Below are 27,639 nucleotides of genomic sequence, written 5' to 3'. Positions count from 1 at the left end.
CCCGAGTTACCTGTCTGTGCCATGTATAGCCCAGGCTCATCTGCAGACCTTGGCCACTGGGTTTTCACCTTGGGTTCCTCTTCCGGCTCCTCACCTGGAACACGGAGAGGGTGGCAGGGGCTCAGCAAAGGGAGCTCTGTCCTGCCAGAGAGGCGCAAAGAGGGTGGCCTGGCTTGCCCTCAGCCCGAGGGTCTGGAACCGACAACAGGCGATGCAAGTCATGGCCCCTGCCCTGCCCCCCCACCATTTAACAGACAAGGCAGCTCAGAAGGCCACGCGGGACTCGCCCACAGCCTTACACCTCCTCTCGCCTCAGCTGGACTGAGGGAGACCGGAGAGGAGTGGCTGTTCACATCAACAGGCTCCGGGAGGCTTCAGGACCATGTGCTACCCACACCTAGCTCCCCCAATCCTCCTCCGGGACACAGGGACCACCGTCTCTGTTTAAAGATGAGGACACTGAGGACCAGAGAGGGGACGTGACTTGTCTAAGAGCACACAGCTGACGGAGCCTGAGGCCCAGGTGGTTTCCCCTCGGAGTCCTCAGGCTGACAAACAGACCACCGCCACCACCCCACCCCCACCGCCACCAGTCCCTGGGACATGATTCATACCAAGCCAGGGGCTGAGTGTTAGGCTTGGATTATTCTCCCATGCGGCCCTGGACTGGGACCCGTAGGCCCAGGTCAGAATGCTACTCCGCCAAGACCCCAGGGCCTCAGGCAGGGGCCTACAACCCCCCGTAAACCCTCCTCCCCACTTCCCCTGCAGTTGGGAGAACAGCAGGTGCTCTTGGAGGCTGCTGCCAACTCGGCCCCAGCCTCACCAGGCTCTCAGCTGACCACCCTGATTTATGTGTCTGGTCTAGGCCTTGGAAGCCGGAGGAGGGGCTGGGAGCTCCCATTCTCCAAAGCTGGCCCCTCCTGCTCAGACATGAGCTCATCTAGGCCCTCTCCCACAGGCTAGGCAGCGCGGATGGGGCTGACACAAACACAGAGGGGCAAGACCCAGCCCCTGTAGAGGCTACTGAGCAGGAAGGAGCAGCATTTGGGATAAGACTCAGCCCAAGCTGTCACTGGACTAGAAGGTACTGCTGGCCCCAGCCCCAGACCCTCTTCTATATCCCAAAGCCAGGTCAGCACCAAGAAGGCCTGGTGTCTGAAGAAACCCAGGAGGGCTATTCTCTTCCTGCCCTCTGCTGCCCAGTCCAGGCTCTGCGTCTGAGAGAAAGCTCTATCCAACCAGGCAGGAAGAGGGCCACATTGAGCAAACCCACTGGGCAGGGGGCCTTGAAGTGCCACTCAGCCCAGCTTCTGGTCTCATCAGCTCCGGGGCCCCTACCTCCATTTCAGCCACAAGTACCAGAATTCAATCTACACCTTCCCCAAAACTTCTCCACCAGCTCAGAAACCTGGGCCCCCAGGACAACTCTGGAGTCAGACAATCCTGGATCCCAACTGCGGCATGGCCCTGACTTGCTGTGTGACCTTGGGCAAGTGTCTTTGCCTCTCTGACTCTGTTTTCACCTCCTTAGAACAGTTCTCGGAATACCGCCTCCCTTGAAGGCTTACTTGAGGACTCCCTGAGAGGGGGCCATGAAGCCTTTAACACCCTGCTTGGCATGGGGTGAGCACTCCAGAAGGCAGGACCCATCTGGCTTATTTTTACCATCTCCCCTCCCCTCACGACCTGCCTCTCTTCTGCACCCTCGCTTGCCACCCTTTCGGCCCTCGGGCCTCCTCCCTTCAAACAGCATCTGTGACTCCTTCCGGCCTTACTTTGCACTCTGCCTCCAGTGGGACCACAGAGAGGGTGCCCGTGCCATGCTTGCGCACTCCCAAATTCCCTCACCCAGCCCTTCCACCACACCCGCTCAGCCAGTCCCCAGCCCGGGAGCCTTGTGACAAGCCGCCTTCTCCACGCCCACCCCCAGGCTGCTGAAGAAATCCACAGCTGTGCCAACTGGCACCAGGACAGATTCAGGGCTGCATATCCGCCCGGGCGCCTGGGGCTTCTCAGCAGCACTCCCCAGCTCCCTGCCTTCCCCTTTCCCACCTTAGCTGTGCCAGACCTTGACCTCTCTCCTTGAGCTCATCTCTGCCCCCATGCTCTCTGCAAGGAGTTCCTTTACAGAGAAAGCAGACACTGTGACCTAGGAACCCCTCTCCCAACCCTGGGCCCTGACTTTTTGTCCTACCCTTCCAACTCCCAAATTCCCTGCAGTCCCTCTTACAAAGGCCAGCCCCCCCACCCTGGCCTGGCCCAGCATTCCCTGCTCCTACCCCATCCCACCCACCGTCCAGGAGGGCTCCACCTGTGACACTCTGGCTCAGCATTTGGTCAGCGCGGGCTTCTCACAGCCTCCCCCAAATGGACCTCCATTCCGGGAGAGCCGCACTTCAACCCTCCTTCCTCTACTAGCCACTGTCCCCCACCCCATTCCTCCTCCCCATCCATAAGTGTTCCACAGCTGGCACTCTGGTTTCTCACCTGCCACTCACATGCTGGCGCAAATGTCACCTCGCCTGGTAATCCACCGCAGTCTGGCTTCTGACCACATCTTTATGCTGAAACTGTTCCTGACAAAGGCATCAGCGCCCTCCTTATTGCTCAGTCCTATGGCCGCTCTCTTCGTCCCACTTGACCCCATGCCAGCATGGGGCCCCAGTGACTCTTCCTGCCTGGGAACACTCCCCTCCTCCCCGACTCTCCTGGTTCTCTCCTACCTGTCCGGCCTCCGTCCGTCCTAGTCTCCCTGACCGCTCTGTCTTCCTGCTGCTTCCCACATGGGGCAGCCATGCTTCGTCGGGTTTCCACTGCACCCCCCGGGTTTGACTTAGCCCCTCTGAGTGGCTGCTCCCAGGGCACCCCTGCAGCACCCCCACGCTGGGCTTCGCTCCCCTGTTGCCTCCTGCCTCCTGAACAGGTCTCCTGAGGAGGGGTCCTCCAATTCAGCCCATCCAGAATCAGACCACCGTTTCTTCTCAAATATCTACCTGCTGGTTTCCCACCTTTTCACCTCAAAAGCTCCTACCTGAGATTCAAAACCCAGCTCATGCGGCCTCTCATATGTGAAGCCTTCCTCGTCCCCCAGCCCTGGGCAGCGTCAGCTGTCCCCTCCACTGTGGGCCCTGTCCCCATGGAGGATTTCGCCTTCCAACCATCCGAACCTCCCTGCGCCTGTGGACCCCTTTGAAGGAAGGTCGTGGAAGCCGTCTCCCCGAGCACAGTGCACGCTGGCCCCGGAGCAGGCCCAGAAGCATACTAATGAACACGCTGCTCCCAGCTTCTCCCCCCAACCCCACGGGGGTCACAGGAAATGGTCCCTTGTAAGCTGTGAGTATCAGCCCCGCCCAGCACTCCTGTGCCTAGACCAGCCCCCAACCTGACACCCGTGTCCTAGTAAATACTGCAGACGCTGCCCACCCTATCACCAATCCAGCTGAGAATCCCCTCATTCAGCTCCTGCTTTGGCGTCTAGACCACCCCTCTGGGGCCAGCAAACCCGGACGCGGTCAGAGAGCTGTCTGACCCGCTTGCTGTGGACCCCCACCACTGCCCAGGGTCTCCACGGCCTCTACAAACCGGGCGCCAACCCTTTGCTGGCCAGCCCCAAGAAAGAACCAGAGGTGACAGTGGTGGTTTCTAGAATGCACCCGATTTGACAATCAGAACATGTCCCAGGCCCAGCTCTTGAGTCCCTCTTGTGGCCTCCTGCGCTGGACCAGAGAAGGGAGGGGACAACCCCAAGGCCACGGGGCCTACGTGGATTGCCCTCCCTTGCATCCCCACCCCACTTCCCTCGAAGGGAAGCCAGCAATTCATGTCCCCACAGGTGAGAGGCAGTTCTAACCGGAAGGGGAGGAACACAGGTAAGACCAGAGAAGTCACTACCAAAACCACGTTTACTCAGCCTATACCGTGGGCAGGCCCAGCCGGCTCGGGGCCCACCACTGGGGGAATCTAAGAGGCCGCTGAGCCAACAGCACAAGAAGGGGTCCAGGAGGAGGTGTGAGTGCCCTCCCGGAACTCCCAAGTGTTTCGTCCATGGAGCAGCACGAGCTTGGAGGATCCGGGGCTCAGATGCTCACAGTCCTGCAATCTGTGGGCTTTGTCATCCAGGAGCCCGCCCTGGGCAGGAGGGACCTACTGCCCAGAACCCACATCCCTACTCAACCCCTGATGGGCTCTTAACTGTTGTATTTGGTTCTGAATGAGGCAACGTTTACTACACAACCCCTCCCTGCCAGTCGCTGTGCACCTGTGGACCCTCGCCTCATCTCATGCTCACGAGCGTGGGTTCTCCCATGTTACTGACCGGGACTGCGGCTCTGAGGTCCCATGCCACAGAGAGCCTGAGTGCCATTCGAACCCAGGCCCGCCTGACTCCTCCGGCAGCCACGCTCTTTCTTCTGAACCACGCTGGCTCTAACACAATGAAGTCCAACTGGGACCACCTCAGAGATGCCTTTCTTAATTCCCATGGGACCTCGAGTCACTTCTGTCCACCTGCTCGCTCCCCAAAGCCCCTCACACTGGCTACTGTGATCCAGTCTTCACACCACCTTCTAATTGTTTCTTTACACATCCACTCCCCAACTTCGAGCCTGATTCTCTTCTGTAGCCTCCAAAGTGATCCTCTGGGAGCCCAGCTCAAACCACCCCCACCGCTAAGGAATCTTCTGTGGCTCTGTACTGCTACCAGCGTAAACCTCGGGGCCCGGCACATGCTGGCCCCTGCTGACCTGCCCAGTCCTATTTTCCTCTCCCCACCAGGCAGCCAAGCACACTGCAAGGTCATGTGGGCCAGTGTGAAGGACACAGCTTTAAGAGCCAGCCAGACAGATGCAGATTTGATTCCCAAATTCACCCCAGAGGCTTGCTGTGTGCCCTTGGGCAAGCTGCCTCATTTCTCTGAGCTTAAACATCTTCGACTGAAAATTGAAATGATACATCCTATCACAGTTCAGAATTAAAAGAAACAAGAAATATGGACTGCCTGGGTGGCTCCGTGGGTTAAAGCCTCTGCTTAAGCTCAGATCATGATCCCAGCATCCTGGGATGGAGCCCTGCATTCCGCTCTCTGCTCAGCAGGGAGCCTGCTTTCCCCCACCCCACACCTGCCTCTCTGCCTTCTTGTGATCTCTGTCAAAAAATAAATAAAATCTTTAAAAAGAGAGAGAGAGAGAGAGATGGACTGCCTGCCCTTTCCATGAGCTACATGGAAAAGGAGTGCCACCTTCTTGTCATCCACATGCTTTCCTCTCTGCGATTGGTGTTTCCTCCCCTTGGGATGCCTCTCCACCTCAATCTGCCAACATTTTCTACATGTTAAATGCTGCCTCCTCCAGGAAGCCTTCCTAGGTTGACTACACAGGAGGTTGGCTACCCTGGTCCCTTCTGTGGCTGAGACCCTAGATTGGTGCCCCCTGCAGCTGTGAGTATCCTGGACTTGTGCCTCTTGTGAGCTCTACAGGAGGGTCTCAATCTCCCTCGCTCCTCTCGCATTGAGGGCCTAGCTCTGAGCCACTCGACAGAAGACAGGCCTTCGGGAAACCCAGGCCAGATATCTCTGAGTGTTCCCCCAGCCCAGTGATACAGGAGCAGCTCTTGTTTCCCCCCTGGTGCTGGCAGGCAGGGTGGGTGCAGGCTCTCTGCCACATGAGCAGGACTGCAGACACCTGCTCCCCCCATGCTCTGCAGACCCTGCCCCCAAACCCCACACAGTGCAGCCCCCTCAGCCTCCTTTGTCATGAATGTGTTAAAAATAACCACGATAATCATCACTTCCACGGGGAGAGCAGTGCGATTTACAAAGCGGTCCTCCCTCCCAGGGCTCTCTACATCCTCCCTGAGGCTGGCCCTGGGGCCCTGAGTAGGCACCAACAGATCCCCTTGAAACAGGGCTCTGTCATGTCCCTCCATGGCTTCCCACCACCAGCAGTGCCTCCCAGCCCTGCAGGGAGGTTGCACTGGAAGATGGCTTTGAGAGCCCCAAGCTCTTCCTCTGCAGTCCAATTCAACTGGGTATCCCCATGAGAGCAGATGCCCAGCCACAATGCCAGCTCCCCGCCGATGACTCCCTCCCCCAAGCTGCGGGCCTGTCTGCCCAGCCTCTCACCAGAGCAAGCTGGGGCACTGCCACCTCCCCAACGTGGCCAGTGGCTCCTGGAGAGCAGGGACCACATCTGACTCATCCAGCCTCATCCATCCTCCTGGCCTCCCCCATGACACCCAACTTCTTGCTGCCTTACCACCCTCGGCCAGTGGGGGCAGGGTCCCAGGGTCTGGGGATGGCAGTCAGAGCCTGGTCCCCATCTCCCATATCTCCAAGGCTACTGCCCAGTAGCGCCAGTCTACTAGGCCCCCGGACCCACATGCCCACCCCTCCACGTTCTCGCATGGGCTGCTTCCTCCTGCAGAGCTGCCCCAAAGCATGCAGTAGGAAATGACTTGGGGTGGCTCGCAAATGTTCCATTAAACAACGCTGGATCGTGGACTGAGGCAGTTCCCCCTTCCGGGTCTCTTTTAATTAGGGTGACTTCCTACCAATCTGCCTGGGGTGGTGTATTTTGTGCCTGCCCTGATGCCAGGAATAGGACCCCTTCCCCTACTTTAAAACCTCAGAAATGTCCCAGTTAAATGATAAATTATAGGGTTGCTTTACTTTTAATCCTTCCAAACGCACACAAGATAAAAGTCCCCAGCACGTGCTCATTTCTCTTTCTAACAAATCGAGAGGAAAGACAAGCAGCTAGTTAGAATTTACTATCGTCGCTTTGTTTTCACTACGGTTGTCTCTTCCGTTATCTTCTCCTTCAAATAACGGATACTCCCTTTCTGGTTATGATGTGAAATTTCTTCCTAATACATTTGATTTTAAAAGTGATTCAATTAAAAAAAATTTCACGGGCTAGTGGATTCCTATTCAGTCCTCAAAACCCAACTCCAAATCACCTTCTCTAGACTGCCTTCCCCCCCACTTTGTGGTTGAATCCCTCAGTTTTCCTCCTCCCTTGACCTCTGGTCCATGTACATCACACCTACTGAACTAAATTAGGACACCAAGCGGCGATTTACTAAGGATTTACCATGTGTGAGACACTGGGCTAAGCACTGACCCATAGTCTCTTGCTTGATCTTCACTGTTACTCCGTGAATAGGCTCTACTAGCCCCATTTTACAGGTGGTAAAGTGACGGTGAAGAAACTGGCCCATAGTCACACAGCTAGTTGGGGTTGGGAACTGAACGGGGGACTGGGCGACTTCAGCCTGTGATTGCCGTCCCCTAGTGGTGGCTCTCCCCCATCAGAGGGCAGGTATGTCTGGCTCATCTCGGATCTCATCCACTCAGAGATGCCCCGAGGCCTGGCCCACACTCCACTCTGATAAAGACATGAAGATGTGAGTGTTGGACAGGCTGGGACTCGGTCCCTGCTGAGATGTCTCAGGAATCTGTCACCCGCCATCCTGTAATGGAGCACACAGAGCTCCAGCGGCACGGGTCGGGACTGGAAGGACCTTCTCTAGGTCTCCCTGCCCTCCCGCTCCTGCCCTGAGAGAGGCCCAGCCTCCCCAGTGTCTGAGCCCCAAACAAGCAGTGAAGGCTGCGTTTCCTGCCACCAAATGAGCCTGGCCAAAAGAGGACAGCAGGGCGTGAGCGCCGGGAGGAGAAAGACCAATCGAGGACTGGGTTGGGCAGGTAGAAGTAGCTTCCCAGAAGAAACAGGGCTTGAGCAGCTTTGGGAAGAATGAGGAAGATCTGTATAACTGAGGGCAAGGGGCATTCTAGGAAACAGCCCAAGCACAGGTGGGGAGTCCAGCAAGCAGGGACTCAGGGGCCAGTGAGGAGCCCCAGTCAAGAGCAGGATAGAATCAGAGGGAAGGCTGAATAGCAGGGGACAGTGGGGTCTGGGGTGGGGCCAGAATGCCAGATTCAAGAGTCTAGGACGCAACAGGGAGTCAGGGGGTTGGATTAGGGAAGTGATGCGCAGAGGACGAGAGGTCCTGAGGCCCCCAGGGGCAGCCCCTTGTCCAAGCCACCCTGCAGAAATGGCAGAGTGGGGATGTGAACTTTTGCTGCAGGAATGGAGCCAGGATGATGGGGAGGTGGGTGAGTGGTAACCAGCCAAGGATGGAACAGTGGCTCTGGGGAGGGCAGAGTGTGTGAGAAAGGAGGGGGAGGGCTGCCAGAGCGAAAGACATCTTCTCCTGGGTATCACTCCACACAGCCCTCCCCACTGGCCTGTGCCTCATCAGGTCACGAGGGTCTGCGGGCAGGAACTGCAGGGTGGCAGCTCTCTCTTCCACCCCCCAACCCCGCCCCCGATTCCTGCCCCGGCCTCAGCCGGCATCCGCTGAGCTCCTTCCTGCCTGCCTTCCCTTTCTTCCTCTCTCCCCACTTAACAGATTGCGGCAGCAAGATGGCACAAATTTATGGCTCAACTCACCAAAAATAACAAGAGATCTATCAAAGGCAGTTTGCGTGAAATTAACAGGCGCCTGTACCCTCTTGTCAAGTGCACTCAGCTCTGAGGCGGGCCCCGGCACTCCGCTCTAGCGCTGCCCACCAGCGCCCCTGCCCCACTCTACTTGGCCTTGCCATGCATTCCACTCAGGGTCTCCCAGGGAAGGGGAGCACCGCTCCCCTGCTGCAGTACTTGGCAGAGGGGCCAGGCCAAGGGTCTTACTCTCCCTGCTCGCCACCATCCCCACCAATCTTGTCCTCAATCTGGCAGTTCCACGTGCGAGCCGGTTCTCCCCGGGCTGGTACGTGTGTCCAGCTGGCCCGGTGGGGAAGGGGTGGTGCTACCACCAGGCCAAAGTGCCCTGAGCCCTGATGATGTCCTGGCCCTCTGACGCCCCCTGCCACATGGAACGAACCAAGCCATATGTCCATTGTCTCTTGCCCCAAAGAGATTGAGCAGAAGGGAGGAGATGGCAGAGAGGGAAAGTCTCCTGCCTGCCTGCCGAGGAGAGGAAGGAAGTCTGGGCAGCAGTGTCCTGTGCCAGCCCACTTAGGAAGACAGACGCCACCTCAGCCCTGGCAACTCCCCCCAAGGGCCCTCCCTGCAGGCAACCCAAGGATCATCCTGAAAACAGGCCAAGCAGGACAAGGAGCATGAGCTGAGGTCAGGCGTAGAACAGCTGGGAGCTTGAGGCTCAGAGCTCAGAGATGATACCAGGCCTCGTGCCCAGGGACAGGGAGCATCCAATCTCTACGCATCCCCAGTCCCAGAGGCCCCTGCAGAGGCTGTGATGATGATGGCAACCTGGTGGACTTCCCATAAGCAGCCCTCTCTGACCCCCAAAGACACCCCAACTATCAACCAACTCCTGCTTCCGGCTTCCCCCACCCCAGCTGGCTGCTCCTGGCTCCGGGCTCCACATGGCAGCCTGCCCAGATGCTGCTCGCCCATGAGGGGAGAGCCTTGCTCCGTCCACTGCGGACCACTGGGCCAATGGACCACAGGGAAATCCAGACAAAAGAGCCTGCCCTCTGCTGAGCATGATGGGGGAGGCCCCCACAGAGTCCTAGGCAGTGACCGCCAGGCAGGAAGAGCCATAAACCTCCTGATATACGCCTGGCACTCTCCGCCGATGTTCGACAAAGAAGCGAAATTCAATTTCTTCCTGCAGGCACTAAATCCCAGGCCGGCCTCCAGGGCCCGTAACCTGCCCACGGCCTGGCTGTCACTCGGACGGCTTCATCGACCAATGTTAAAGGCCAAGCTGGCCAGGGGGAGAGGCCAGAGAAAGGCCACTGGGCACTTGCCATGGATAGGCATGGTGCCAGATGTCTCCTGGGGGAGGCTGAGGAGCCCCCCCCCCCACCGCATTGGGAGAGGCCACGGTCACAATAACTAGCCCCTCTAATAGATATCTCCCCATTTTACAGATGAAGAAACTGATGCCAAAAAATGGGATCCACTGAAGGGGACGGTCTAAGGTGGTGCCCAACTCCAGGGCTCTGGCCTCCAAAGTAGGGGTGGGGACAGGTCATACTCCAACATTCCTAGTGGCCCTCACACAAGACCCCTTGCCTCCCTGTAAATACTCGCAGGCAGATCTAGATGCTTCTTCTGACTTCCAGCCCTGCATGACATCCTCATACTGGTAGGCCAGGACCTGTTACCCCAAATGGGGAAACCGAGGCCCGGAGAGGGAGGGAACTCCCTCTTAGTACCACAGCTGGGGACCGGATCCCAATCTGCCTTCCTCCCACCCCACTCCCTGCCAGGCCTCCTGGCCGGTCTCGGGACTTAGGATCCAGACGAGGGGCTGGGGGTCCTTGAAGCTGCAGGAAGGAGGGTGGGCTGAAGGTGGCTGTGCTGAGGGAGCTGCGGTGGGAGCAAGAGCCGCCAGGACTCGAGGGCTCGAAGAGCTTTTGCCCAGTCAGCAGGAAGCTCTAGCAGCTGGCAGCCTCGGTCCCAGAAGACATGGGCCCAGAGGGGGAGAGAGGGGATGCTGGGAGCTGAGCCAGTCCAGCCCTCCAAGGCAGCCTCGAAGACCAGGCCTCTTTACCCAGGCACATTCTTCTGCACCTCCCTCTGCCCTGACCCTGGGGCCACTGCCAAAAATCACTGACCCCTATGGACAGGAACACGTCCCTGCTCCCTGCTGACTCTCCAGCCTCCAGGCAAACTTGTCAACTTGCAGTGCCAGAACCTGCCACGCTCACGCTCAGCTTGGTGCCTTTGTTCGCACCGCTCCCTCTGCCTGGAATGCCCTCACCGCTTCTTTGGCTTGGCTGGCTTCCACTCGTCCTTCAGATCTCTGCTCCTGTATCACTTCCTTCAGGAAGCCTTCCTTGATTGCCCAGTGCGGAGAGTCCTCTCCCCAGATTCACCACACCACACTGGCCGATCTCTGCCCCCCATTCACCCTGCCCAGACTGGAACCTCTTCAAGAGCGAGGTCTAACCCAAATTCATTTCAGGGACCCCAACATTGGAACAAGGCCGGACACAGAGGGGACGAGGGAGAAGGACCACACGAATGGCCTGGGAGATCTGTCCAGATAGGGACCAGAGAGCCCCCTGGGTCGCCTTGACACACCCACCCCACCAGGGCCCTGCTCAGACTCACCATATCTCATCTCGGTGGTAAACAGGTCATTGCTGCTCCCTGAATGCAAATCGGCCTCAGCGGGTGGGGCCGGGCCCCCGGGCACCAGGGCATTGGACAGAGTGTGGGCAGCAGGAGGGCCTGGAGGCGTGGTGGTGGTGGCGGGAGCAGCCCCCGCCTCCCCAGGGCAGCTGCAGCCGGGCTGGGCAAAGCCACAGGCCCGGCCGGCCGCGCGGCCGCACTCCTCACTCCAGCGGCAGAGGACACCGCAGGTGAACTGGCTGGAGTTGTTGTTGTTGATGAGCAAGACCTCGACGAAGCGGAAGGCCAGGGCGGCGGGCGCTAGCAGACGTGGGGCCTCGGAGGGCTCTGCAGACAGGCACAGCTGCACGAAGTTCTTGTCGAAGTGCAGGAAGGTGAAGGGGCCCGAGCCGCCGCACAGCTCCAGCCCCGCTGCCGCCTCCTCTTCCTCCTCTGGCCGCCCCGCCTCTGCCTCAGCCTCGGCCTCAGCCCGGGCCCCTGCAGCCGCCTCCTCAGGGCTAGGCCGCAGGCAGGTGAAGTTGACCAGATAGTGGTCCAGGGGCAGCAGACGGGGGGCGAAGTGAGCGCACACCTGCTCCTGGCGGTTGAAGCGCAGGTAGAGGGAGTACTTGGTGGGGTCGGGGTTCTCCAGGGTCCAGGAGCAGCCCGAGGCGATGGTGGGGAAGAGGTCCTGCAGTGAGAAGGCCCCGTAGAGCACGCCCGAGGCCAGGGCAGAGCAGGCGCTGGGGGCAGGGTCGAAGGCGGCGGCCAGGCGCAGGGACAGAATCACAGATAGTAAGAGGGGACAGGCTGGGGTCATCCTATGTCCCTTGCCCTGTGGAGAGAGACGGTGGTCAGCAGTCCCAGGCACGGACAGCATGTGCTCTCAGTCTCCTGTGGCTCACTGCCAGGAGGGGGCCTCCTGGTGACGACTCTGAAGTCACCCATGTCCACCTGTGTGGTCTTAGATGGGGGGGACTCCATTGCGTGGAGCCTCAATCACCTTACCTGTAAAATGAAAGCATGTTGGGAGAGTGCCTGACTCTGGCAGCCCTTAAGAAAACGCATCAGTTGTTGTCTCTGTGATTGTCTCTGTTGTCTCTGTCACCCTGTGATTCCTCGGTCAGTCCGGTCAGTCCCACCAGCCACGGGCACCTGGCCTGACTCTTGGATCTAGCCCCGTCCCCGCCACCCAACCGGAACTCTCCAGAACCCTTGCTCTCAGTCGCAGTGTATCGTGATCAGCTGTGAGGCGTGTCACGCATAATCCAGTGGCAACTGTCAGAGGAGCAATGTTTGACAACAATTTGTTTTTTTTATAAATCAGAGCAATTCAAGGTTATTCCCGGAACAATGTCATTCTCACTTGCTTTACTGAGTGGGTGGGGAAAGGGGAGGAGTTACTGGCAAGCCAGGGGCTGCGCACAACCTGAGCCACGCCCATGGAGGGGATCATGGCAAGGATGAATGTCATGAGTACCTATGGGGTGGGTTTCCTATGGGGTGGAAACAATGGGGGGAGGCATCTGCAAAATGGGTGCACTCTTCCCCTTACCCTTTCTTCCCTTCCTGCCATCGGGTTATCTTCCCAGGCCTGGCTCAGGGCCCGCTACTCCCAGTGAGACCACGAAGCCATCTCCCAGCTTGCAGCTCCTATAGCCCTTGCCTGTGAGTCCATAGCCCCGGTCATCACCTCTATCCCCTGCTGTCTCCCCAAGGCTAGCTCATTCATCTCAAGGAGTCTTTCAATCTCCTAGGAGTGGAGACAACAGTTCACCGATTTCTCCCTCCCAGCCAAGTGCTGCATGGAGCTGAATGCCCAGCAGGTGTGGAATGTACTCCTGGTGTGGGCAGGCAACCAGGACCTAGGCCACACCCTGACAGATACGCGGGGTGGTCAGGCCCAAGTGGACAAAAGCTGGTAGGCAGGGCGCCTGCAGGTACCCTCCCACCCCCCCAGGCCAGGCCAGAGCCACTGCCCACAGCCCACCCAGCCTCCACCCTAGCTGTCCAGAAAACAGAGTCTGGCACCTAGGCTGGCTCAGTCCTGCTTCCAGCCCTGCTCCCGAGGTGATCCACGCTGCCTCCCTCCTCCGTGCCAGCAGCATAGCTCACAGCACTGGATGGGCCCCTAGAGCCTGGTTGCTCCACATTAGAGGAGAAAAGATGAGGCTCCAAAAGGGGCGGTGACCTGCTCAAGATCACACAAGAGAGATCCAGCTGGGACTAGAAGCCCGGACCTGAAGCCTCCGGCCTGCCGTTCCCTCTGGTCCACCAACAACCTCTTGCTCCATCCCCTTCCTTGCCCAGGCTTCAGGCCCGAAGGACAACCCATTAGCTCTGGGAGCTTGAGTCACAAACAGAGGATAATTCACAGGTGTGGCCAGATGTTCCCCCAAGACCCGGAGGCTCCTCAGGCACAGATTTCCCCTTGGCTTTTTGGGAGCCTCAACAGAGGCGGGCAGGGCAGGGGTGGGCGGGCAGGAATTAGCACCCCAGAATTCCAATCCCTGTGCAGCATCCAAGGAACGCCTCACTGCCCCAGATCCCGCACCTGCCCCTCCCCAGTCATGGGAGAGAGGGGGGTGGAGGGGACCAGCTCAGGCAGGCTCATTTACTGGGGAGGAGCCACCCCACCCTCTTCCAGAGACCCGGGTGGAGTTATTCAGCAGAAGTCAGAACAGGCTGCATCTCCACTCCTCCCGCCAGAACTGACAAAGGGACGCAGGAGCCCTGCCATCCCTGCCCCACATCATGCCTGTCCCAAACCGTGCAGCCCCCGCCCGCTGCAGCACCAGCAAAGCCAGGAGCTGATGATGAGTGACATCCGATCCCCCCGCTGCCCCCAATTATTTTTAAGCAGGCTGCAAAATTCAGGCCATAGCTGCAGCTCAGTAGAGGGGAGGTGGGGGCTCATTATAACTGGCCTCGCCTCCCCCACTTAAAGCAGGGTGGGGAATCTACACACACACACACACACGCACACACACATGCACGCATGCACAAGCTTGAACATTGCTTTGCCGTGTGCACCAAGGCACATATGCACAGACTAATGAAAAGACAGGTGTTCACAGGCATTCTGCATGTGAACAGTTACACATGCACACAAACACGCACACAGATCAGTGAAGCCACTGTAAATTCACACGCACACTAGGGTATAGGCACCCACATGTACAAGGCCTAAAGAGCCAACCACTTAAACACTTGCACAGAGAGGCAAATGTACTCTGCTCGCGTGAACACATCCAGGTAGCTGGTTCTTTGAGGCTTTAGCACATGACAGCTAAGTGTCAGGGAGGATCTGACTTGTAGCTCCTTCCTTTGTGTGCAGTTCCTGAAGCTGGGGGCTCAGACCCCGCCCCCCAACCCTGCCTCCTGGGCCTCAGCCGCTCCCTCCTCCATAGCCCTGACCCATCAAGAAGTCCTAGGTTTAGACCCTCCGAGGTGCAGCCCAGCTTCTGCACAACTGAGCCACCTTGAAATCCTGCCTAAGCCCCCTCCTCTGTTCAGTCTCCTTTAAACAAATTTCACCTGGGGTCTCTATGACCCTCGTGGTTCCTGCGGTGACATAAGACCTCTGGGGGCCCTTTATTTTAACATCATTCACCACCCATTTAAAAAAAGGCAAAATGCCCAATTCCAAGCTAAGTCAGAGAGAGCCTCTCCTGGGAGGGGACCTAGAAGAATCCTTACGTCACAGGCAGCCCGGCTGGTTATGGGCCATGATCACCCTCCCTGAGCCTCAGTTTCCTCCTCTGTGGAATGGAGACCATGATCCCTGCCCTCAGGACTGGGCCACCTTTCTCATTCAGCCTTCCGGTGAGTTCCTAGCATCGAGCCTGGCCCAGGCTGAGGACTCACGTGCTCACTTCCCCTTCTTCCCTCCTTCTTTTTCTTTTTCTTTTTTTTTTTTTTTAAGATTTTATTTATTTATTCGATAGAGACACAGCAAGAGAGGGAACACAAGCAGAGGGAGTGGGAGGAGGAGAAGCAGGCTTCCCACAGAGCCAGGAGCCCAACATGGGGCTCGATCCCAGGACCCCGGGATCAGGACTCAGGACCCCGGGATCAGGACTCCAGCCGAAGGCAGATGCCCTAAAACTAAGAAACCCAGGCGCCCCCCCTTCTTCCCTCCTTCTGAGAATCTCACAAACTCCCTGATTCCCTACTGAGGTCCACCACTATCTCTGGGAAGGCCCTTTGGGCTGAAACACAGAAATGACTTTGCCACCTCCAAGCCCAGCACAATCACAAACGTGCCTAAGAGCTGTAGAGGACAGGTATGGAGCTCAGCTCTGAGGAAGAACTTCCTGGGTCAGGAGGTTAATGGAGAGGATAATCAAAAGTCCTCCTCCCTCACTCAGGACTTCAGTGGGCTGAGATGGGTGAGCTGCCGGTTGGCATAATGTCAGTCTCCCTTGGGAGACTTGGGCTACCCCCTTGGGCTACTTCCACCACATGCCTGTCGCCCATCAGCAGAGAATCCCACCCTCTGCCCAAGCACACTGAGACCCTGTTCCTCCCCAACCCGATAGGCCGCCGGCCTCGGGCTTCCCCTTCTGTACCGAAGAGGGAATCGGAGGCTTTCGCAGCAGCTGGCAGGGACAAGACTGGAGGCGGGGGGCACCTCAGGGCAAGGGCTGGGACTCTGGGATCCCCAGGATCGACCCCCTTTCGCCCTGCGGGCTGAGAGCAGCAATGCTGGGCAGCCGAGCGCCGGGAGGCCGGGCCCCGGGCGGGGGAGGGGCGGCGGTGGGGGAGGGGGCGCGGCGGTGCGCGCATCGGTCGCGTTTATCCACCTGGCAGCTCCAATTCGCCGGCCCGTCACTCACCCTCGCCTCCCAGGCACTCGCTGCGGGGCCGAGCCCAGGACGACACGCGGGCGGGGACCCCCCACTCAGGGCCTTCGGGTCCCCTGCCCATGCACCGGCCGGGTGGCAGGGTCCTTAAGACCCTGGGGGGGTCTCCCGGAGCTCTGATACCCAGGAGGGCGCACACCTCCATCCAGTTTCTGGAGCTGGTGGGCAGGACCGAGGGGAGGGGGCTCTCCGAGTGCGGCGCCGCCTTCTCCACAGGGCAAAGAGGGCCACTCCTCCTCTAGCTCTGGGGTCTTTCGGCTGGGGGAGGGGCCCTCCCGCACGACACTTCTGGGGGGGAGGGGGCGGGGCCGCGAGGGCTGCGGGGGGAGGGGGCGGTGACTCAGCCGCCCTCCGCCCGCCTCCCCGGAACTTTGCAGCAGCTGGAGCCACCGTTGCTACAGGAACCGAAAGCTTTTGTTCCCCAATGTCAGGGCTGCCCGGGCGGACTGGAGGCTGGGAGGCTGCTACTCCCCGGTGGGACCCAGACCCAACCACACTGCCCGGAGGGCTTCCAGCAGCCAAACGCCACGGATTCGAGCGTTCTCTCTCCCCCTCACCCGCCCTTCCTGCCGGCAAAGCCAGGTTTCTTCGAACTCTAGGGGTCCTCAGGCCGGGTCGCCCCCTAACTCTGACCTGGAGCATTAACTGTCCTGGAAAGTTCCTGATGGCATCTGACCCCCTGGGGAGAGGTAAGAGGTTCCTCTGTGCACCATGTACTCTTCTGTAGCTGATTTCCCACGTGGGCCCCCCTAACAAGCAAGCCTACCTTTGGAGACCTTGTCTTGGGTCTCTTCCTTGCATTTATCCTACCTCCCCAGACCCTACACTTGAACCAGAACCACTTGAACCAGAACCTCAGAAGCCTTGGCCTGGCTTTCACTGATGAGCCTGTGGCCAGAGCTGATCCCAGAGCAGTCTAATGGGATGGTGAAGGATGGGTGAGGGAGGGGAGAGGCTGACAGTCACAGGCTCCCTGGACCCTCTCTGGGAGCTGGGTGGTTTCTGGCTTTATGATCCTGGGGGTTAGAGTGAAGTCACTAGAACCTGTTCTGCACTTTTCCTCTGGGAATAGGAATGGTGTGGAGAGGTGCCTGACCTTGCTCTTGAAGACAGCCCAATAAACCAATCGTTGTTGAGCATTACTAGGTGCCAGACATTCTATACAATCTAATTTCATTCTCCCAGCAACTCTGTGAGGCATTTATCACTGACCCATTTTATAGAGGGCCACCTGAGGCTCAGAAATGTTACACAGCCTGCCCAGGTCACAAAGCTTTTTGAACCCAGGTCATCTGGTCAAAAGCTGACTTACTATCTACTTACTCAGCTCCATTACCTGGGTGTTGGGAGGGAGAGAAGAGGGCTGAGACTTCACTTCGGGTTACAGAAATGCCTAACACACACACACACACACACACACACACACACACACACACACCCCAGGCTAGACCTCTCCCTTTCTCAAGAGTGATGGCGGAAGGGGGATAGAAGAGGGGAGAAGAGAAGGCAGAGAAGGGGGGGGGGGAATCTGTCAATCTCAGTCCACGGAAGACCCTCCCTCAAGCCTCACCACCACCACCATCAAGGCATAATCCATCCAGAGTCCCCACTGACCCCTATGGCAGCAGGGCGACAGTCCCCAGGTGACTGCTCTTAGGGCCAGGTGGACTTCCCCCACCGCCTATGCCATGCCCAAACACCTTTGCCCCCTCCCACCACCTAGTGGGGACTGCCATGGGGTAGACAGAGGCTCCCTGGGGACACCTGCCCAAGCCCAAAAGAGCCCATCCAGACCATCTCAAATCCAGCGCCCAGTCCTGCTGGTCTGTCCCTGCTAGCTCAAAGGGCTCCTGAATTCCTGCTGGGACGAGCCTTCTATCCCACCCCACCCCACCTCACCCCACCCCATCCCCAGAGCAGAGGATCTGACAACCAGAACTGTTCCCACACGGCTAGCACAAGGGGGCACCCGGCCTTGCCCGCCAACCTCTTCTTCCCCAGGGACTTCCCAGAGCCAGTCCCGCAGCCACCACTGCTGCTCTGGCTGCGGAAACCTGGGGCTGCCCACGGAAGGAAAAGGGGCGGCGGGTCCAGGACTGCGGGCAGGGGGCGCCAGAGAACGCCCAGGGGCCCGGCCGGCAGCTGGCGAGGCGGGCAGGCGGACAGTATCTCTGGCCCGGGAGCCCCTCCCCCCGCGGGCACCAGACCCTTCACCCGCTCTGCACCGGCCGCGGCGCAGAGGACTTCCCTCGGACCGAGCTGACTGCGGGAGTGGCCGCCAACTTCACAACCTACAACACCCCCCGCCCCCACCCCATCATGCCAGTCCCCGGGGCTGCGGGAGGGTGCGTTTGGTGCCCGGCTCTATGCCCCAGGGGTGGGAAGAGAAGGATGGGGGATGGACAGACTCCGACCAAAGATGGACACGGGAGCCAGGGATGCAGGGCCAGTCGAGATTCCGGCCGGGGAGGAGGGGGCTCGGAGCAGACATGGGGTACACGGCCCCAAGTCCAGGCTGAAGGGGAGGAGACCTGCAGCAGAGACTGGCGAGGGATAGAGAGACTCCAGGCAGATATGGGGGAGGAGGCATCGGGACAGAAATAAGAAGGGAAGCATGGTCGGGGTACTGGCGCGGGGAAAGGCAGTAACTATGGGCAGACATGGATTGGAATAGGAAGGACTCTGGGCAGAGATGAAGTGGAGGGGAGGAGCAGGGTCCGGCATCCAGACGAGGAGGGGCAATTAAGGGGGAATACACAGTCGAGCTGCAGGTTGGAGAAAGGGGCTCTAATCAAGGTGGGGGGCGCACTGCCAGGATCCAGGCTAAGATAGGAAGGGACTCCAGACAGCAATGGGGGTAAGGTTTGGGTCAGGATTGTGGGGGAGGGCTTTAGCAGAAATGGGTAAGGGGAAGAGGGTGGAAAAGGGACTTACCAGAGATGAAAGGGGCCTCGGCCCCAGGCTTGGAAGTTCCCAAAGAGATGGGAGTGGATAGATGCAGAAAGAACTCAGTTCGGGAGGGGGAGGATTCAACAGAGATGGGGCAGGGGAGCGCCCCGAGTCCGGGCCGGTGCGGAAACTCGGGACCGCGCCGGGAGGGCTCAGTGCGGGGCCGGGTCGAGGTCTGGGACCGAGCACTCACCTGGGCGCCGTCAGCAGCAGGAGCGGGGGCCGGCGCTGGCGGAGGCAGCCACGGGGCGCAAGTTTGCCATCCCTAAGGTGGGGGCCTGGCCGGGCGCGGGGCAGCTCGCGGCAGCGACGCGGAGGGGCCGAGGCTCCCTCTCCGCGGAGCGGCGGGTGCAGAAAAGGCGCCGCGGAGCAGCGCGGGGCGGGCGGGCGCCGGGCCGGGCGCGGGCTCCTGCCGCCGCCTCCTCGCCGCGCCGCCCCCCCCACCCCGCTCCCCGCTCCCCCGCCCTGAGCACCGCCCGCGCCGCGCGCCGCCTCCTATTCGCGGGCGGCGGCCGCAGCCCCGGACTCCAAAAGCCGGCGCCGCATCCTCGGTCTCCGAGCGCCGCCGCCGCCGCTGCCGCCGCCAAACCCGGTTCCTCCGGCCGCTCCGGCCGCTGCCCGCAGCGCGCGCCGGGCCGAGTGACGGCCGAGGCGGGACGCGGCGCCTGCGCGGGCTGGGCCCGGGAGGGGGCGCGCGCCAGGCCGGGCGCGAGGAGCCGCGGGAGAAGGGGCGGGGGGCGGGGGCGACGCGCGCCGCCTCCTGTTAAAGGGGGAGCAGCGCCAGCCGAGCCAAGCGCACCCTCCTCCTCCCCGCCCTGGGCCCCAGGCGCCGGCGCGGGAGAAGCCCCGGGTAAGCCCCCGCCCCGCCCGCGGCCTCCTGGACCGCAGGATGCGGCGATCCGCGACGCCCCTCCGGCGATACCCCAGGCCGGAGACAGCTCGAGCAACCAGAGTCTCCGGAGCCCCGGGGGGCTGAAACATTCGCCCCACCCTCCCCCGTGTGCTTTGCAAATTGCATATCCCTGTGCATGCAGGTGCCACTCCCGTGCGCTGAACTTTGCATATGCTTGTGCACACAGGTGCCTGTGTGTGCACTGCAATGTTGTCTGGCTCTGTGCATGTAATTGCTACACACGTACACGGTGTGTTAACATGTGTTCAGGTCTTGAATGTATGTTGGCCGTTCATGCGGGTAGGGATGCTATATGTGGACAAGCTTACAAGTGCCACCTATGTGCTGAGTGCTTTGGGTCACTTGTATGTAGGAGCCACATATGGACACTGCAGTGTGGTCCCCTTGGTGCATGAAACTCTAGTGTAAACTGCAATGTCGCATGTCCCAAGGCACGAGGATACTACACGTGTGCAGTGTGTTACATGTTTTCCTGAGTGCCTGTCTAGTCCCACAAGTGCCTTTTCCTGTGCCAGGGGCGCCCCCATGTTGCATCTGTTTGCGTAGAAGCAGCCGGAATGTAGGGACCTGCCCCCTCCCCAGCCTGGCACTGTGCAGTTGGGTGGGGCCAGAGCCCACATGGTGGAGGTGGTTCCCAGGGAGATGCCTATGGCTCAGGGCCCTGGTCCGGTGGTTTTGTGGCGTGGGGCATGTTGCCACCAGGAAGGTGGACAGACCAGGGACACACCACTTCGGCCAAAGACAAGTAGGTTAATCGGATGGCTCTGGTCAGAGGAGGAGCCAGCAGGGGGCAGCTTTGCAGCGAGGGTTGGGATGGTTTCGGGAACCCTACTTTTTGAAGGTTCTATGGCCAGGAGGGGGCTAAGCCTGGGAAGCAAGGAAGTCCCTGGTCCACCCAACCCCAAGCCCACCTCTCCACTGAAGCCTCCTGAGTTGTCACTCCGGAGACCATGAGAGGACGAGAAGATTCCGCGTCCCCCCAGGGGCAGTACCAGGAAGAGGCAGAGAGAAAAGCCCCCTGTTCACTTCCTCTGTCTCCCCCCACCCCCAGTAGTCTCGATGACGTTTGTTGTGAGTGATTGTGAGAGATTATCGACTTTAATGGAAGGAGGTAATAAGGGGCAATGAAGGAATCTCACCCGTCACCTTAAGGGAATTTATGAGGCTGTATAAGGCAGGGAGGAGGGCTGGCACCTTTCCTTTCCCAGCGGGAGCCCAAGGAGGCCTGTGCCTTAAGCCTGGCACTGGCAGGCAGGGCTCCTGGGTTCCTGCTGGGCAATCTCAAGCAAACCCCGGTTCTTTGGGTTTGGAGGCTCAGCCGCTACTGTGAAATCCAAGGCAGGCCTTGCCATCTACAGAGTGTGTCGAGCCACCCCAAGGGCAGTGGGAGATCCCAGGCTGCCTTCCTTGGGCATTGCAAAGGGCAGTGGGGGGAGTGTGTGTGCTAGAGTTCAGCCCTTAAGGAGGTGGGCAAAGGTGGGGAGAGTGGTCAGGACAGGAGGTACGCACAAGGATGTAAGGACAGGTGCTCAGAAGCTTCCAGGACCCAATACTCCAGAGAGCTTCAGCCCCTTCCACTCCCACAGGGAGCCTGCCTCCTTCTTTATGAATATTCATTGCATTAGCATACTAGAGACCCAGAGCCCAGAGAAACCCAGGCAGGTCTCTCTCGCAGATGTAATGCAGCTGGATCCTTGAGGCCCTCCCTCTCCCCCCAGGATCCAGCTGGGTACAGGGGTAATGGGAGGGGCTGGCTCTGGAAAGACAGCAGCATTTTGTCTGTCTATGTGTTCCTCGGTAGCCCTCTGACTTCTCAGCCCCACTCTTTCAGCCACAAAAATGTATGCCCGGGGAAAGACAGGCGGTCAGACAGAGTGAGGGACTGACAGAGATGGTACCCCGTCCCTGGGGGCTCACGGGGCGCTGTGTTGAGGTCATCAAGGCAGCAAGGGCTGTGGGAGCTGGGTGGAGAGAACAGACCTCCAGGGGATGTGCAGCAACAGCCTAGATTAGGGCCAACCTCTAGAAGGCTCTCCCGGAGGTGCCTCCCTGCATGAGGGCTTCCCCACCTCCTTTCCCAAGAGCCCCTGCCCTTCCAGACTCACTCTGGTGATAATGCCGCCCCGGGAGGACTTGGAGTAATTACAAATCGTTTCCATATTCAAATCCAGCTGGTTGAAGAGAAATTACTTCTCTGACAGCCCAGGCGGGGGTGGGAAGAACAAGTCTAAGCCCCAGGAGGGGCCTCTAGGGAGCCTTGGGCAGAGACTGGGCAAGGGAACAGGCCCCAGCCAGAGCCTGAGCACCGAGGGGTTAGGCAGAAGATAGGGATACCACCCTCCCCCCACCCTGCTGAAACACAAAGACTGGGCAAAGGACAATGACCCCCAGCCTTTTAGCCTCATTTGGGGCTCCCTCTGGGAACCTCTGATGGGAGGTAGGGGACCCATCCCCCAAGGGCAACTAAGAAGTCAAGCTCTCTACTGTGCTCTCACGCTGCCTCCTTAGGTGACCTTGAGAAAATCCCTCCAGCTTTCTGAGCCTCTGTTTGCTTACCTGTGAAATGGTATAAATGATCTCACCAGGGCTTCAGGGAGATAACGGATACCGATTAGCAAGAGCAGCATTCCTGAAACGGGCCTTTTTAAGTCATTGTTTTAGTACCAATCAATTCGTATTTTGGTTAACAATGACAACCACCAGCGGTCCATTCCATAGGCAGCCCAGCCCTCAGCGGGGTGGTTCAGGAGAGGGTAGTGGGTCTGGAGGGTGCACAACCCTGGCCTCCCTGGCCTGGCCTCACCCGCCCGGCCTCAGCCCTGCCTCCCACTGGGCCAGCCACTGCTGTGCTTCGTTGCCCTTTAAACAGATGAGAAAATGTTCTTCTCTTCCCAGTGATTTATTTGGCCCAGAGCCTGGTCAGGTTTCCTTCCAGTCGGTGGGGCCTGGGAGTGTCCCTCAGTCAACCCCTATCCTCCCTTGACACTCAGGCACCCATTGGCAGCCCAGAACTCTCAGTACCAAGGTCCCCTTTTAGTCCCCCAGCCCCACCCCAGATACCGATCAGAAGCTCATAACATGTTCCCAAAGACACCCAAATCCATGTGGCAATCTATCAGGGTCTGTACTGGAGTTCATGTGACAAATACCTCACTGCTCTAGATGTCATGGATCCTGGAGCGGCATCCTGGAAAAAGCAGACAGATCCTCTCTGCCTGTGGGAAGTCCTGCATGTCCAGTTTCCATCCTTCCTGCTGCAGATGCCAAATGGGTTAGGAGCCTGAGGCAGCCCGGGCTGGGTGTTAGCTACTCTCTAGCCAGATCCTCCCAGAAGTTTAGAGTTTGGTTCGTATACAGCCCTCTGGGCAGTTCCTGCATTCTTTGGTTCCCGGGGCAGGGGGCAAAGAAAACCATCAGGGTCCTACGCCTTACACTGGAAGGTGCACACAAGAGCCTGCCACAAAAAGGTACCTTTGCTCGCACATTCAACAAATATTTATTGAATGTTTACTATGTTCTAGGCCCTGGGATCCAGGCCATCAGCAAGTTCCATTGCTTCTACCTCCCAGAATATCCCAAATCTATTCACTCTTCACATCCCCACTGCCAACATGGGAACCCAAGCCACCAACATCTGGTGCCTGGACCTCCCTTCTTTAATCTCCATGTCCCTACTTCTCCCTCCCAGCCCCAGTCCATTCTCCTGGAGCTCACTGAGCCATCTTTTTAACATGTAAATCAGAGCACCTCTTCCTAAACCCTCCAATGTCTTCCTGCTGCACTGAGCACCATGACCTTCCAAGCCCCATGTGATCTGGCCCTTACCAGCCTCTCCAGAGCCATTTCCACTACCCATCTTCACACCATCTCCACACAATATGGGAGAACACGAGTCTTCTTGAAAAAGTCCAAATCTTTCCTCCCCCTGGCACTTGCCCCAGTTTACCAGGAAGGTTTCAGTTCCAACATCACCTCCTCTAGGAGGCCTCTGGGATTACACTTCTAAAGCAACCCTACCCACTCACCCCCCTCCAAACCATGGCCTTGCATTTCCGTCACAACATCATTATTTGAAAATATGTTGTCTGTTTACACACGTGTCATCTGTTTCCCCCTCTGGGCTATGAGTTCTGTAAAGGCAGAGACCTTGTCCCTCCATTCACAGAGGGATCCCCTGGCACACAGCATTATGTCAAGCACAAGGTAGGTATTTGCCAAGGGAAAGAATGGTCAAAAGGCAAGGAAAGATCCTGCCCTCACCCAGCTTCCAGTCTGTGATCCCCGATCCATGTTTGTCCAATAAAACAGTGTTTCGTGTTTTCCCATGTGGTAAACGAGCAAGGACTTCTGCTTCTATCTCTCCCTGGTTGTGTGACCTTGGACAGGTCATGTACGCTCTCCAAACCTCGGTTTTCTCTTCCGTAAAATGGAAATAATGATCCCAAACTAGCAGAGCTGATGTGAGTCACAAGAGATGGTAAAAGATGAAGGCCTCACACCATGGCAGCCCCTGGGAGGGGTCATCCGCAGGCATGTGGCCCCTTTTGAGACCTACTGAGGGCTGCAGCTGTTCCAGGTTCTAAGGACATGAAGATGACTCAGAATGGGGCTCTGACCTTGAGACCTTCCCAGCGCCCCCTTCCTCCCACCCAGGGAGCGAGGAGTTCTTATCTGCTGAGATCACTGCTGTGAAGGAAGCCAGCGGAGTGAACCAGGACAGTGTGAGTGTGGGATTCCCGCAGAGAAACTGAGTCTGAATCCACTTCTCTGCAGCACCTCCTCTCCTTATTTGGAAGTCCCTCCTCCTCTCCTGCCTTCCCCGTCTGTGTAAACACACGCGTGCACACGGATGCATGTGCTGACAAGCCTGTATCCATACACTTACACAGTCACTGACCCCCAGATATACATGTGCCTGGGAAACACAGGTGTATAAATAACCACACGCACACACAAATACGCTACCCCAGGACTCACACCCCCCTCCATTTTTCTGGCCACTGAGAACCTGTCTGGCTCATCTATCCATCCTGTCACCTCCTGCTCTAGGCTAGGGTTAGACGCGACCCTTCCAGGTTGCCAGGTGGAAGCCTACGCTCTCCCCCTTGGTCAGTTCTCCCTGAGACCTAATTCCACTCTCCCCTGCTGTAGGCCTTAAGGACAAGGAGCCCCCGCAAGCACTCTGGACACCCAGAAATGACAGCACGGTCCCCTGTACTCATACCCCCCCCCCCCACTGCTGGTGACAGGCAGACGGTGGAGGAAGAGGTGCCTGAGAGGAGCTGCTTCCGGCTTCCTGCCCAGGTGGAAAGGGAAGGGGAATCCCTCAAGGAGGGTCTGGGCCACTTGGCAGGCATGGGGCACACCGGCAGTGGGGGGCCAGTGTGTCCCCACCATCTGGGATGCCCCATGTTCTCTCCCCCGGGCTCTGTGCCACCTGGATCCAGCTGGACTGGGCTCATGCCAAGCAGGACACATTGAGCGTAGCAGGCAAGGGTGGGGGCGACCTAGAGGTCTAGAGGGACCAGCTCATACTGCTGAGCCCCTCTGTGGGCCTGACGCCATGCCAGCTGCTTTTAACTTATTGTCACAACAAACCCTTCTACCGGTATGGTCACCCCCATTTCCCAGATGAGAAACATGGCTTAGAGGGAGGAAGCAGGAGAACCCAAGCCCCCCAGTCATTCAGAACGGCCCTGCCTTAGTTTTGCCTCTCTCTCTTCCCCCTGGCACCCCCTCCCTGGGGGGACAGACTAAGCACTGACTGTGGCAAACAATTTAGTTCAGGATTAGAGCTGATCTTCCGGGGAGAACCAGCCCCCTCAGGATGAGAGATCTGGAGGGCTCTGACTCCCAGGGCCTGCCCGCTCTAAGGAAAGGCTGAAGCAGGACACCCAGATTTGGGGGAGGCAACCGACGTGGCTGAGGGTCCTGGGAAGGACATCTCACAGGACCATGGACAGGTACGCACACACCTCCCCGGCAAGCACAGCCGTGCTCCTTGCTGACACGCCCCAGGAGGACGTCTCCTTTGCTAGAACATACGTCACCTCATGCAGGCAGTCAAGTGGTCACCGCTGGGTGAGAGGGCCTTCTAGCTCTTACTGCCAAACCTGACACAACTCTGATCTCTGTGGGGGGGTCCCTTGCTTGGGGGCCAGCCCTGTGGAGGGGGCAGGGGGTTGGGGGGTAGGCTCTGAGTGTTGCGGTTGGAGGGGCGAGGCCCCGGGGTGCATCGCCAGCCGGTGTTCTGCATGTCAGAGTGGGAGTGAGTGGGGCTGAGCTCGGGTACACGTGTGGGTGGTTGTGTGCGTCAATGCGTGGGGAGAGAGTCTGTGTGTGTGTCTGTGGTGTGCCTGAGCGCAGGTTTTGTGTGTGTCTGCTTAGGCCTCGTACGTCAGAAGCCTGGGCCTGGCTCTGGGATCTCTGCTCTGTGTGTGTGTGTGTGTGTGTGTGTGTGTGTGTGTGTCTTTGCCTTTGTAAGCAGGGTGTGTGGTGTTTCACGCACAATTTTTCTGTTTGTGTATATGTATGGTATATAATGCATACAGGCACGGGACACCCACGTCTGTGTATCTGCTCGGTGTCTAGTGAATGTGGGGTGTGTCGATAGGGCTGGGTTTAGGGTTGTTGGAGTGTGTGTGCAACCAGAATGTAGTGTTTCTTTGTATTCCGTGCTTGAGCCTGTGGTTGGGAGGAAGTGTTTTCAGGCGTGTTGTCTGTGCCTTTTGGCGGGGTATGAGTCAGGGCACACGGCATTTGCTGGTCTGTGTGTGACTACCTCTGTGTGTCAGTGTTTGGAAGGTGTCTGTGCCAGCCTGTGGTGTTTCCCTGTGTGTATTTGGGGGGTGTTGGCAAGCACAGGTGGGGTGCGGGGTAAGCACTGTGTATGGCATTACTTAGTGCGTGGCTCTGGGTGGTTGTGGCCCTGGGTGTCCTCTCTAGGTGCCCAGATGAGGGTGTGGATAGGTGCATAGTGTGTATCTACAGATCTGTACCGATGACACTGTTGTTCTTGTCTTCGGGCACTTTGTAAGCTAATGTCTCCCAGGAAGCCTCCTCCTACCCCAAGGCTGAGACCTCTCGCAGTGCTCTCCACTCCCAGCCATCTTGGCCAGCTCTGCCCTTGCCTTAGGGGGAGCAGGGGTTGGGGTGGGGGGAAGCAAGAGAACCCAGAAACTGCCGGCCACAGGTCAAGGTCGCACGGCAGGAAGCGCAGGGGCTCCTCCTCCTAGGGCTAGGGCGCCCCGCTCTCCTCCTCTCTCACAAAGACCCCTACCGGCGAGGCCGCCCAGGTCTCCCCTGAAATGAATTTTAATTTCCGCTCCAGGCGGGCGGCCGTAATGAGGCTGGAGCCAGCAGGGCGGCGGCGAGGTGCAGGGCCGCGGGGTCGCGGGGCTGAGGGAGGGAGCGCGGATTTGAATTTCAAAGCCTGCTGGGGCCCAAGTGCGTCTGCGTTGTGCGATCTCCTGTGTGCCGTTCTGGTGTGTCGGCCCAGCCGCGCCTGCGTGTGTGGTGTGTGTCTGGGTGAGCGTGTTTTGTGAGTGTGCCTCTGAAGGGCGCGCGCCAGCCCCCGCGTGGGCTGCGAGCGCGAGTGCCGGGGAGCCTGAGCGGCCGGGGGCTCTGTCACCGTGAACGTCCACAGCCACGTGTCTGCGCGGGCTTGCGGGCCGGCGCTGCATCTGCGAGTGTGTATTTTTAGGACGAGTCTGCACGACCGTGTGTGTGTGTGTGTGTGTGTGTGTGTGTGTGTGTGTATCCGTGCCCCAGGCCCTGCGTGTGGCTGCGAGCATGGCCACGCGTTTGGGCGCTCTTGTCTGTGTCA

General features: G+C 58.8%; 1 protein-coding gene across 9 annotated transcripts in view; it reads right to left on the bottom strand.

Annotated features, from left to right (window-relative positions):
* Positions 1-19,268, bottom strand: part of ADGRB2 (adhesion G protein-coupled receptor B2) — a 36,625-nt gene extending 17,357 nt beyond the window's left edge. For 3 of the 9 annotated variants that reach the window (XM_032302563.1, XM_032302565.1, XM_032302567.1), the window contains exons 1-3: positions 19,095-19,267; positions 11,088-11,922; positions 11-94 (exon numbers count right to left, since the gene is read on the bottom strand). In XM_032302563.1, coding sequence (XP_032158454.1) covers positions 11-94; positions 11,088-11,907 — 904 coding nt within the window. In that variant the 5' untranslated portion in view covers positions 11,908-11,922; positions 19,095-19,267. Of the gene's footprint in view, positions 1-10; positions 95-11,087; positions 11,923-18,886; positions 19,027-19,094 lie in introns of those variants that run through there. The other 6 variants (XM_032302566.1, XM_032302569.1, XM_032302570.1 and 3 more) reach the window with 3 other exon arrangements.
* Positions 19,269-27,639: the final 8,371 nt, after the last annotated feature.

This window comes from Mustela erminea, chromosome 10 (genome assembly GCF_009829155.1).
Source record: "Mustela erminea isolate mMusErm1 chromosome 10, mMusErm1.Pri, whole genome shotgun sequence".
Taxonomy (NCBI): Eukaryota; Metazoa; Chordata; class Mammalia; order Carnivora; family Mustelidae; genus Mustela; species Mustela erminea.
This window is presented reverse-complemented; position numbering and strand designations above follow the sequence as displayed.